General features: G+C 31.6%; 2 protein-coding genes across 5 annotated transcripts in view; one reads left to right on the plus strand and one right to left on the minus strand.

Annotated features, from left to right (window-relative positions):
• Positions 1–3811, plus strand: Aptx (aprataxin). Its single transcript, XM_076406920.1, has 3 exons — positions 1–419; positions 473–680; positions 3584–3811. Exons 1-3 carry the CDS (start codon positions 198–200, stop codon positions 3760–3762), a joined length of 609 nt encoding a protein of 202 aa, XP_076263035.1. The 5' UTR covers positions 1–197; the 3' UTR covers positions 3763–3811.
• The window catches only part of LOC143198016 (uncharacterized), a 26731-nt gene continuing 16582 nt past the window's right edge, over positions 3799–13947 (minus strand). For 2 of the 4 annotated variants that reach the window (XR_013006128.1, XR_013006129.1), the window contains exons 7-10: positions 8042–8160; positions 7862–7987; positions 7570–7682; positions 3799–5758 (exon numbers count right to left, since the gene is read on the minus strand). Coding sequence is in view for 2 of the 4 variants with exons in the window: in XM_076406918.1 (XP_076263033.1) it covers positions 5594–5758; positions 7862–7987; positions 8042–8160 (410 nt within the window). In the remaining 2 variants the exon portion in view is untranslated. The remainder of the gene's footprint in view (positions 5759–7569; positions 7683–7861; positions 7988–8041; positions 8161–13947) is intronic. The other 2 variants (XM_076406918.1, XM_076406919.1) reach the window with 1 other exon arrangement.

The raw sequence follows: 13947 nt of genomic DNA on the forward strand, positions 1-13947 counted from the left end.
AGATTTGTACAAGATAACCCTAGAGAAGTATTACTCCATAGAAAAAATATTACTCTTTTCTATGCATTACTCTATGAAGATAACCCGATACAGTAGCAATAATAACTTATATGTTAAATTTATAAATATTAGTTTAATAATATAAGTTAAATATAATAATTATATATTTCTATCTTATATTTATTCAATATAAAGAAATGCGAAGAAGATTAGATAAAACCAAGGATGATCATGAACCTAAGGCAAAAAAAGGTCACTGGGCCTCTGGTCTCTTAACAACAATGAAGGATAAAACGTACATCCTAGAAAAAGACGATTTAGTTACAATGATTAAAGACATGTATCCGAAAGCCAAATATCATTATTTGGTGTTGCCAAATGAAAACATAAGTAATCTGAAGGCATTGAACGCTAGTAAAGTGAGTTAATATATTATAAATTTCATTAGGATATTTACATCTCAGTATTTTAGGTTCCATTGTTGGAACATATGCATAATATTGGTAAAAAATATATTCAAAAAAACCATTCAAATATCACTTTTAAAATGGGCTATCATGCTGAAGCTAGTATGCATAGATTGCATTTACATATAATCAGTGTTGATATGAATTCACCTTGTTTGAAAACTAAAAAACATTGGAATAGTTTTACCACAGACTTTTTCTTAGATTCTAATGGTATTGATCATATATTATATACTTTAAAGGTAAGCACACTCTTGTATGCAACAGATGCATCAAATTCTGCTTTGTCATAATTGCACTTATATTTGGACTATCCAGGTTACACTATTCACTATATTTAATTATTTCTGTATAAAACAAAATTTCAATTTGGAAAAAATAACATACTGTTCCTAAAATTAAATCTAGAGTATGTTGCTTTTTGTTATCACTTTATTATTAAAAATATCTGCTTTCAGATGTAAACTTTTTTTCAATATATAGTATTAAAAGAACTCTCTTCAGTTATTTAGATCTGAATTTAGTTCTGTCTAGGTTGTCGAAAACGATCCAATATTTTTATCTGTATATATAGATATTTTTAATTCTATATAATTCTCGATAAAGGGTTATAAACCTATATTTTTCAAGCCAAGGATCTTGGATCTTTTTGATCATTAGTAAATCTTTCAAATATATGTATATTGTTATTTATTGTCACATCTGACATCTTTAAGTATAATTTTTTAGTTTCATTCATTTCAAAATTACTTAACTTTTCTTGATTATGCCAGGATATTTGCAAAATTTTCTGTTTGAAAAATATTTTTTTCGTTCTTATATTAGATAGATATATAATTTAGCTTTGAATCCGTTAAAAAACTAAACATAGTCGAAAGGGTATAATTTTTGTCTTGAAATGTGAGATTTAAAATATTGAGGTAATTTGTCACATCGAGAAATTAAATAATACTCAACTAGGATTATTCTTCATTAATCGGTCTTCAAAGGTAAAGCCCCTTTTCGATTCAAAAATTCCAGCATCACCTATCGCACAAGCGCAGTACAGTTGTAGCTCTCCTTATTCTCTGATTTATTTTTCAAATAAAACTCTTAAAAGCTTTTTCGCGTATGTAATTTATGAAAGGTATCTATATGATCCAGCTCTATATTCTTTGCCCATAAAGCTTCCTGGTGGATGACGCAATGTTCAAAGCTAAGCAATCATTATTTTTTCTAGACATTGCAAATACTTATCGTTCTCCTCCAAGATAAGACCTTTTTCTTGCATTCCTTGATTTTCAAAAATATCTTTATGGTTGTGATTTCCAGCAGAGAGTTTGAGTAAATCTTGGAAGATGTTCTTTGATGATCCCAATGTTCAATCATCATCAATGCATAAAAGTAGCCAACTGAGCTCTACTTATCAAATCATATTCATCTAACATCAATGAAAAGTATTTACTCTTTGTTATGATTATTTCGATCTAATTAGTAACATCAAATCCCATTGTGGCGTGACAGTGAAACACTATTTGCTTTCCATCGCAATGTTGCATATCATCACTGTAGTTTTTATCATGACATTTTTGTACACAAAGATCGTCAAAACCGTTTAACAATTTCTCCATTAGAAAAACATTTCTCTTTTTGGATAAAAGTATAGAAGTCTTGTAAGATGTTTGACCATAGATTCGCTCGTCGTCTCTTTTAACAAAAGTGAACGCTGGTTGAACTGAACTATCTCTTTCTGAATTTTCTGACTTGCTTCTGGGCATTTTGAAGTGCCGATTCATTTGAAAATAGTCGGCGGGCCACATCGTGGCTTCATACTTCATACACACAATTCGTGGTAGTGGTACCCTTCTTTCATGTTTTAAGGCGAAGTCTTGAATACTTTCGTAGATCTAGTCGATTTCGCGGTCATCTTGTAGTTCTCGTTGGTTGCAACCAAATACAACCTCATAAGTCCAAATAGGCTTTATTATTGATTAATAAATCAATTTCAAATTAACTTGATCAAGTTGGGAGTATTTTTCGACTAACCAATACAGTTTTTAAGCTTGCTGTTTTCAGTTTAGCTATTAAGTTATATTTTCCAGTCTCTGGTCTATTTGTGGATTTTGTTGACTGCATCAGATTCATTTAATTTTTTTGTAAATATACAGTTCCAGCAATAACCGCTGTTACTTTATGGACTTGGCCGATTTCGAAATACAGACTGGAAATCTAGCATTTTTACATGGGATTTAATACGTTTTATTAATAGTTTTTCAAATCATTTGGATACTGCTGGTAGTTGCGATACTGGCCTGTGAGGTCCGGCTTGTTTTTCAGCCTCAAATGGCTACATGGTGTTTTTCGTGTCAGTTTTTTCTATAATCCTGACGAGTCAGAGCTGAGCTTGTCATTTTCAGTGGAGAGACCAGCTTTATAGCTACTTTGGGTTGATAAAAATGTTATATACCCATTGTGTATCTCTCAGTTGATATATATTAGCTAGATGTGCTAATAATTTAGTTTTTGACAGTACAAAATATAATACATTTTATAGTTAAAATTAAAAAAGATGAAAGAAAAAGATCGTCTGATGTGTATAAGTGCGCTCTTACTGTTAGGTGTTTGCATGTATTTTGATCATCTTTCATTTTAAAAAGGCCTTTATTGAGAAATTATTAAGATAATATATATTAATGAAAATATTTTGTGTGTTTCTATAACTTTTTCAATCATCACTGCATTTTTTGTTGCATCGATTTAACTAAGCGTTAGTATGCTGGAAGCGGTAGAACTTTTCATTCTAGCTACGACAGTGTCTCTTTTATAATTCTTCTTTCGTCTAGGATAAATTTGCGGCTGTTAGGCGCTATTGCTGTATTTTTTGTAACAATGCGTCGTTGGTCGACATCTGCTAAGTTTTTTTTTGCAACGATGCGTAACCTTACGCAATAAACTACACCTTATGATTCTGCCATATATATAGTAAGACTTCATAGCCATGAACATTCCGCTTCAGTGTCGATGTTTGGTTAATGTAGATGGCTCTCCTGGACCAACCTTTTGCAGATCAAAAGACATGCAAACAATAGAAATTTATATTCTTTGATTAATTTTTGTAGATTAATTTAATGTTATAGAGATTATTGAGAATTTAAGGAAGAACGGGAAGGTTTTGTTACCATCAAAACAGTTATGTGAGACTTACATGAAAAGCGCGTTGAAGTGCCATAAGTGTCATGATACCGCAAGGAACATGCCGGAGTTGAAAAAGCATATTCTTACTCATTTAGAAGACGACAGGCTTTCTGTCCGATAGATATATTATAAAATACATTTCAGTAAATAAAATACATTTTATGTTGTAATATAACTTTAATGAATAGCCCCATTTAATAATATAAAAATAATAGATAAAACATTTACAATTTGATATGAGGAAAGTAGATCTTCATGCAAATTAAAAATTATTAAAAAACGTGTCACAGATGAAAACCAAACGTGAAAAAAAATTGTCATGAAATTTGCATATATTTTAGGGCTGGCCAAAAATTAAAGTAACAGTCCTGTGCAAAAATGAGATACATAAAAAAGTGTACGATTATCTACAAAATAGTTTATACATTTTTTTATAAACTCAAATACATTTTTTGTTCATATACATATAAATGTCTGATATATTGTATACAAACTTCATTTCTAATTAAAAATATTAAAAAAAAACTATCATTACCACTAGGTTAAAAACTAAAAGTAAATTTGGCTGTTTTAACATTATAGGACTGGCCTGTAAAAATATTTTAAGACAAAAATTATTTGCACAATCATAACAATAATCTCATTAAATATAATCACAATTTAATTTTTTTAATACATACAATAATTTGATTGGGTAAGTATATATAGATATATTTGAGTTATTTTAGGTCTATAGTTTTCAACAGAGCCATATTTAAGTTATTTACTTACTGAGAGAAAAGCCTCTTAAGAGCTCGCCGAAAAGTTAGTATCTGCTGTCCGTTTATTGGTCGAGTACGCTAACAACTAATTTGAATAAATAATAACATCAGGTAAAATATTTACTTAACCTATACAAGAATATTTGTCGAGCGGTAAACGGGTAACTATCTTAACAATGTTATATCAAAGTAATAACAATATATAAGAAATTTTACTACATACAATGAACATAAGTAATGTCTGCATCAATTTACCCATTTACCAAAGTATAAAAATATATAAATATTAGATGATACCCGGGAGCGCATTACATCGTTCACAAGCCTTATTTTTAATACAGAAACCCTAATTGCCACTATAAATGTTAGTAGTGTTTACGCTTTGCAGCTGGGAGCGTATGCGTTCGTTGTATTTGCCATTTTATTTTTTTGGACGTAAATGCGCTTTTTTTTGGTGAGAGAACAAACAATACAGTTTTAATTAATTGATCTGCATAAATAGTTGATACAAAAACTCGAATATAATAGTTATATAAATTATCGATTTAATAATTGTTTTTCATTCTCATTCATAAAGCTTTTGTGTGGATTAACTAGACATTATGGAGATCATTATAAGAATGTAGATTAATTGTGATCTATTTTCCACATATAAATGCAATTTACAGAATTTGAAAACAGGGCGGATTGAAATATATTGTTTTAACATATTTTGGTGAATGTGTTATCTCTTAATGTTTTGTGAAGGGTTCTGTATCAATTGGTCACTGTATTAAAAGTAAGGCTGGAAAATTGACACAATTGCGTAGGTACGAATTAATTTATGGGTGTCCGGTTCTTGAAAAGATAATGCAAAACACTCGAAGAAGCGGTTAACTTTTAGTTATAAATTATCGAATGTAATGTGAACATTGTCAGACAATGGAGAACTCGGATTTTTCGCACAAACTAATATTGATTGGAAATTAATTAAGGTCAAATTTAAATATGAATTAGCACCGATTCTAAATATATGATTATTGCACATATTTCGTTAGATTTAATTTCTAGATTCTTTAGCTAATCTGACTATATTAACATCACATTTGTTTTTTGTTCGTAGAACACAAAGGGCAACCGAAAGGAAAGAAAAATAAAGAAGCAATATAACAGGATTTCGAAACAAATGCACTAACAGAGACTTGGACATGACTAATTACGGATTCGTTCCCAGAGGGCGTGTCGTAAACTGGCCCGCGTGGGGCTCAATTCGCAGGGGCTTGGCGTAGGCGGACTGAGGCCCTCGTCCGCGGAGAGGGTCATGTCTTCTTCGTCGGAACTGATTAGTTGTTCTAGGGCAGCTGTCCCGTGGAAGCTCTGTAATTGAGATCTTTTTATGAGGTTGCCGTGAAAGTATTTCAATTTAATTTCTTATAAAATCCATTAGTAATGGCAAAGTGACAGTGAAACAAAAAAGTAATGCATACAAAACTAGCAAAATAAAGTTTGATTATTTTAGTGGCAAAATAAACCAAATCCAGCCTGTATGACAAGGGCGTTGGCAAAAGTTACAAGGTGTGACAACATTTTTTTTTTAAAGACCGACAGTTATACAAAGCCTATCCAATTCCTGTGCTACTGAATGTACGTTCGTTATTTAATTTTACCTGTAATAAAGTATTTGTAGATAAAATAAATAAGCACATTACTCAATAAGTATCAGGTCTAACTATTTAAACAACAGCTTTTAGGCAAAATTCAACTTTTAGAGTGATATATTCAGTGCAGCGCACCTCTACTTTTTTAAAAACATTTCTTTCATGGAACGGTTTATTTTTACTATATATGCCTCAACTTTAACAATGACTTCTTGATTTGGGCCCAAACTCCTCTACTAAAACATTATCAGAGTTTATTGCTGCTAGTAATTCAATTTTTACTTCATTACTGCTGAACAATTATTGTAATTTTGTGAAAGTTTGTGGAGTACATGCTATACCTTGAACCACTTTTTGACGTTACTGATAGGTCACAAAAATTAGAAAATAAAGAACTGGAAGCATATAAGATAAATATCCATGTCAAACACAAGAACAATTTCCGGAATCATTAAATGTTGAGTAACCACTCTTTTATAGACAATACAAGGTGTTGGAATGTTTTAAAAGCAAGAAGAAACGAAACCACATTAAATAATCAAATTATGCAAGTTACTGCCAATATTTACAATTTAATTAAAAAGAAATATTTACCCTACCGGAGTAATGTTGCGCCTATCAGTTGGGGTTAGAAAAATATGTTATATAAACGGCCTGTTAAGACCGAATCAAATTAGTACTGAATAAAGCTAACGACAACAACTCCTTAAATTGAGGAAAGCATTGGCCGAAAATTTGTCATACTGGACAATTAGTCAAGATACGTTAAATTTTCACGATTACGTTCAACCAATGCTGATTTGATAAAAAATAAAAACGTTACAACGTTAAAAAATAACGACGCTCAAATTGAATAAATTGTTTTCACCATTTCTAATACACAAACCTCCCCCCCACCTCCCAACTATTATCAGAAGGTCTTACAATAAAGACACAGTAAAGAAAGAGGGAGCCCAGTTTTATAATCTCAATATCAATAGGATAATATCTTAAATAAAGTTGTTGTTTTATTAGTTAGGACCGCTACTTATTAAACGATGTGTAACAACTGAATGATCATTCCAGAAGATATCTGGCCTTATTCAGTCTGGTTACGATGATTCGAGCGTTCGACTATCGCTCTATGTGTTCTTGTTCATTGCGGCTTCAAATTCAACTTATATTGTGATTGAAACAAAGGCATATTTCAACAAAAAAACAAGAACTATAGCTCCAATGTTAATGCAATCGATCAATGTTTTTTATTAATTTCACAAACTTCTTCCAAAACGCACTTGTCTTGCAGACTTACTTATTTAACAATCATTCAAACACATATAGAGCACATTCAAAAGCCAAGAAACAGATTGGTGAATAGTCTCCTCAATAATCTTAAACGGTGTAGATCAAATCCAGATTATGTATGTACATTTGAAATTTGGTACCCACAGTCTGTAAGCTAATTTATAATTAGTAATTGCCAACAGAACCCATCCCCCGTGTTAGTAGCTGTTAGTAGTAAAGCGGTAGATGCTTTGATATCTAACTTACTGAGAACAACATTACGAATAAAGTTGTATTAAGAAAAGTCTTCGTTGTGGTGCAAATTTTCGTTAGCAGTCAGAGTTCTCACCGGGTACCATGTTATTATATACAGGCGATACCTAGATATAAGCAAAAAATAAACTCATGCTACCCGTCAACCAATGAGCAAAATAAATTCGAAAGAGAGTCTAATGCTTTTATTTTGCTCCGTTTGATCCTTATCCGATACAGTTTCCGTCTATGTGCGAAGAGCTATAATACAAGTAATCGATGGTGTCCAAAGAGTAAGTTTACCTACCTGAGATCGGTGAACGGACCCCGAATGAGAGGGCGAACTGTCCGGGCTGTGACCCGGTCGACCTGAGGCCTCCGTATAAGACCCGGTCATTTCGGTAATTTTCTTTTGCATTTCCTTCTTTTTACCCTGCAACAATGACTTGTCATGAAAAAGGAGTGGAATGCGCTGGTGCTTACTTACCTCTGCGGCTGCTTTCATCGGATCGTAACTTTTACGCCGTTTCCAATTCTGAAATTCAACTTCGCGACTAGAAAGGGAAGAGTTGCTACGTCCCCCGCTCGATTGTTTGCTATTTTTTCCTAGAACATTTCCACAAAAATTAGTTTAATTTTTTGTTAACAAAAAATAAGAAGCTACTTGTGGCCACTAGTATCAAACTTTTTGCTGTTATATTTCGCTGGTACCAGTATTTTTTGTGTGTGACTAAATGTTTAATAAATATTGGTATATTCTTTTAATTAAGCATTTAAATGTAATTACCATAAAAACATATGTCTGAAGATAATATCAAAAGTAATGATTAAAAATCGCGATTCATGTTTAATATGGGATTTTAATTGCAAATACTTAAAACATCAACTAGAGAAAAGAAAAAATATGGAATTAATAATGTTAATATCTTTATATATATATATAATTATGTCCGTGTATATGTATTGAACCCATATTTTTGAATTCCTTTATGATAATTCTACGTATTTACTTTACCCGGAATAAAAGTTACTTGTAGGGTTGCACTTGTAGGGTTTGTGTGGCCACAGGTCCTATTTATACACTAATTTAATAATTTGCGTTATAACTAGAAATTTTAACATGTATCGATGGAGTGAGAATTCATAATATATTTATACATCGGTAAACTCCAAACTAGTTGTGTATTTTCGTTCCAAGTCAGGAACATATTGGAGAAATGTGGTTAAATCTTCCAAAGCGTGAAGCAGCCAATATAGTTTGAAAATTGATAATTTATTCACAGTAATAAGACCATTCGAATGTAAGTATTTGCTATTTTAAGTACCTTAAATTATGTCTAGAATGTAATTAATGTAAGATCAAGGTAAATAACACCGTTGATAACATTTGAGGTTAGACCTACTTTTTTTTCAGTTACGAAATAAAATGTAAAATTATATTTAATATAACAGAAGAAAATGGTTGGTTTCTAACTGAACTCACTGAACATCTGCTGTTCACTACTGAGCGTCCATGTTTCCTATATAAAATATATAAGAAAAGAAAAATATTAATTAAATTCAAGCCCTCAACAAGTGTCAATCAAATCCTATCATGATAAGATTACAAAAAGTTGATATCAAATATCTGTTTATTTCTACGTCTAATAGTTCAATGATCTATGCTTCACCAAGTTAAGGGTAACTAATACATATTTCATTGAATAATGCGATATAATCAAGTTTTTATAGCCTGGTATGCGTGTGTTATTGCATAGAGAAGTTCCAATCATTTGGAACAATACTTATTTCAAGAGATTGGATAAACCCAAATTTTGTCACTGAAGTCAAGTAAAGTAAAGGAAACTAAGCAGAGATCTAGTTTAAGAGTTTAAGAGAAGAACTTTGTATGTTAAAGCATGTCTAAACACAGATTTTGTAAAGTATTTGATGAAATATCGCAGTTGCACGTGTCTATATATTTTTAAGGCTATTAAAATAAATTTGATAAGGTAATTTTATACAATACCCTATACACTTTCACTCTATAGAGCTTGTAAAAGTTTAAGAAAATGAAATATTTATTATCAAATGTATATGATTTAAATCTTTTTTTGTGTTCTCTTAATTTTCTCTTTTATTTTTTATTCTATCTTTATTTTGTCCCATCTCTTTTCTTTTTTTTTATTACTATCAAGTATATAAAATAAATATTTTGGTAGCCCTGTTAAATACATTTACATTTGTATTTTCAAATTAGCACCATAAAATTTTTCAGTAGGTTTGCCATCGATACAATTTTGGTTTGTCTTAGTAAATATAGGGCACATGATTTCAATAATACTATTCTCACAGTTTCTAATTGGCGGTTGTGCTATTATTGGGCATTCTTTGGAATTATTACTTGGACTTTCTTGTCAAGTGTTATACTGATAGTATTTTTACTTAATGTTATCCAATATTTTACCACATTCATATAATGTGTCTGGAATATTAAATCACTTCAATTCCTATAAACATTCTAGTTCTAAACAAAATTATTATTTCAGGTACTCACAGTACAGTCACTATCGACGAATCGATTCTGGACAAATTTAGGTTATTTGCCTTGATAAATTCCAGTTCATTTTTTTCGTTTATATTTTCTTTCCATTTATAAAATAGAAACGCGCTAAAAAGTGTAAACGTAAGAATGCGGAAAGCACGGCTAGGATATGGTAAGTGACGTCAATGTTTCGTAACGCTTGCGATTGGCGTTTGACTTAATATGGAAAATTTTGTTTTTATTTCTGGTAAAATCTTAGTAATCCCACTTTCTCTCTATTTTTGTGGCTATTACGGACATCTAGCCTATTAGAGTCGTTAGGCAGCTTCAATAAGGTTCCAAGAATTTTAAAAAATATTTTTGATTTCAACTGATGAGTATCTGTCGCAATAACAATGGATGTTGCTATATGTACAATAAATTAAATACTTTATGATATTGATATATTATTTGTGCTATTAAAAGTAAAATGGGCTATCTTCCACAGATCAAGCTAAACCCACTGGTGTGTGTCCAATACAGTAATATAGTGAATAAAATAACATTGCAAACATATTAACAATATATTTATGTGTATTAGTGAAATTTCGTTTACATTTCTGTTTTAAATGTTAACTTACTAAGTTACCCATGTTTATGTTGTGTATTTAATAAAACAAAATGACACTTGACGGATAATCAATGCTTCGCTTGAATGCTCAGATCTGTACCAACCATAAGAGACCAGGCTAATCATAGAAAAATAGAAATTCGACAGTACAGACGACCTTGGACAAATGATTTGTTTAGTTCAATCAAGGGTAGCGCTGCGATCGCAATATGTTATTGGCTAGTTTAAATTGCTCGAACCGCCACTAAAAGGGATGTGGCTGGCCGGTCAAATTGTGGAAGGCATCATTTGTAAGTTTGCTTATTTAAGTGGTTTCGGAGGTTAAGAAATCTTCGTTTAGCATTGTGCATATTTTCTGCGTTAATGTTTATTAAGTGATTAATATAAAAACTGATTAAAATACATCCGTGTAGTCAAAAATTTAGTGTACCTGGGTGTAAATCTATTACCGAAATTAGTCATCAAAATAGACTATTCGTTACATGCTCAAGTCGTCATTGGCTATATAGAAAAAAAGTAAACATTGTCATTGTAGGCACAAAGGTGAATAGGTCGATATTTGCCGCGTATTAGGATGATTCACTTCCATTATTAAACATGCCTCCAGAGCCATTGAAAACACTATTAGTTGGAGCCACATTTTAATCGAAATTGTTTTTGCTTCGAAATGATCATTTGGAGCAACAAAAATAATTCAGAATGAGGCTGCTCGTAATTTTGAATCAACATCAAGATTCAGGGCTCAGAGTACCATCAAGTTGGTTCTTTGTTATTGTTGTAAATCCATTTTATGGGTGACAAGGAGAAAAAATTAACAAATGTATACAACCACATCGAGCAAATGGAGGAGAGGCATTTTGGAAATGTTGCGGATGTATTATATGGATGTGTAAAATCATAAACAATTGAACCAGCAGATTACAAAACGGCAATTATGTTGTTATTATTAAACGAAATAAAGTAGCGCATGGAGAGCACTTAGGAAGACACAATGCACCAACTATTATTGAAGTTGCAAGTTGCTTGTTATTATTGTTTGCAAGTAATTGTTATGACTGGTGAACCATTTAAACGTCGATATATACGTACACAACGCAGATATAACACTGTGCAGTTGGAAGATGGATATCATTTTAACACTAAACAAAGAAATCCACTGACGGGTGCAATATATACGAGTACATTATTTTATTTTTTATATAATTGATTTCTTTGTATTTCATTCATTCTTTTTATTGTCTAGGTGTCTTATTATGTCTATTGTTTATTTTTCTATTGTTTATTGTATAGGTGCAGAAATTAATAAGAAAGTTAACGCGATGAACTCGGATTCTCCGATGCCGCTACCTATTTCATCAATACATTGTTGATATCCATGCGAAAATTGAAAGTGGGCGATTACGATACATTAAGTTTAATCAAGCGAGGCTTCGTTCTGAGGATTATATATATTTGCCAGATGTTATTATCAGTAACGTGGATGGAATAACTGAAGCAGAAGCAGACAAATATTATTCGCTATGGAAAGCAACTCGAAGATTTAAAAGACCAATTTTTCGAGTACCGCCAAACAAAAATGATCGAAATGAATGGGTTCGACGCAACGATGAAAAAGCTCAATTGTTCGCAAAAGACTTAGCTAACATATTTCAACCTAATTATATAGAATCTGCAATGGATATATCACCTGTTTATCAATCCGATGTAAATCTAAATCTAACTTCTCCATTGGAACTTGCCACTGAAATTGATAACCTCAGTTCTAAAAAGGGATCTGGAATAGATAACATTTCACCTGGATTATTGAAAGAACTGCCACGAAAATTTCCGGAATGCTTTAAGGTGGAACAAATAATTATGCTCAAAAAACTTTAAGAATCTGCAGAATAAGTCGAATCTTACAGGCCTATTTCGCTGCTAATTAAAAATTTTGTAATAATACCAGACCTTCAGTTCGGTTTTCTAAATCACCACTCAACAGTCGATCAAGTGCACAGAGTAACTGCGGCTATTGAAAAAGCACTTAAGGAAAAAAATACTGCCCTGCAATATTCCTCGATATTTCACAAGCTTTTGATCGGGTTTGGCATTTGGGATTAATCTGTAAGATGAGCAAATTGTTGTCCGCGTAACTATTGTCAATTACTGGAGTCAATTCCTTTCGGAAGAAAATTTAGGGTTTCGCACGAAATGGCGTATCTGCTCTACACTGCTGACATCCCAACAACGAAAGAAAAACTACTTGGAACCTTTGCTGACGACACAATTATTATGGCAAACGACATATCTCTGGCTAGGGCAGTAGAAAAAGTACAAATGGCAGTCAAGAATATCTACAAATGGACGAAAGATTGGAATATTCAACTTAATAGGTTCAAATCTGTTCATGTGAATTTTGCATTGCGGCGAAATAATTAAAACTTAATTATATCACTCTATGTATGCTGTCAAAACAAAATTCTTCAATTAATTACCAATGCCTATCGCTACGTAACTAACCAAGAACTCTACAATGACATGGAAATCAAATAGATGTGCGAAGTTATCCAAGATTTCAAATTAAAACACGAAGATGTTTTTTAAACAGAAGAAGATTTCTAAATCACAATAACGTGGAAGCAATACAACCATACAAACTTATATAAAGTGTATACCTTTAGTGTAAACTATAGCTTAAGTATCATAAAGTTATAATTGAGGAATACACATTGATGTATTATTTATCTCGCACTCGTCTTGCTTGTGAATTAATCCAAGTACAAATTAAATGTAGTAATAAATTAATTTATAATTAAGATTGTACTAAGCATATTTAATAAAGATGTTATTAAAAAAATAGTTATGTTACTTTGCCAAATAATTTCTTAATAGTAAAAGCTATAATTCCTTCGGGTACTGTATATTATGAGATTTCTGGACGACAAACTAGACCAAGTTACCTCCAGGAGTCTTCTTTAAAATTTTGCAGAGACCGGAGTAAATGCATCAAAACTTCAAACTAGCTTGACTCAATTATTGCCGATACATTAAATACACGTGTGTCCAGCACTGTCGTGATGGAAACAACGCCTTTTATATACTCACATCAAAATGACTTGATAAAAAACTTGAGATAGAAATACATGAAAGAAGGAAACAAGAATTAAAGGTAAAAAGGTAAATATAATAATATCCAATAAATTAAAATACATTACTTGTCATAAAATTGTTGATCAGGTGGATTAGGTCTTCACAAGATACCACCTTATAAAGAACCCCA

Source organism: Rhynchophorus ferrugineus, unplaced genomic scaffold, assembly GCF_030347505.1.
Source record: "Rhynchophorus ferrugineus isolate W39M unplaced genomic scaffold, kcgeb_rfMv2 rfM6, whole genome shotgun sequence".
NCBI lineage: Eukaryota > Metazoa > Arthropoda > Insecta > Coleoptera > Curculionidae > Rhynchophorus > Rhynchophorus ferrugineus.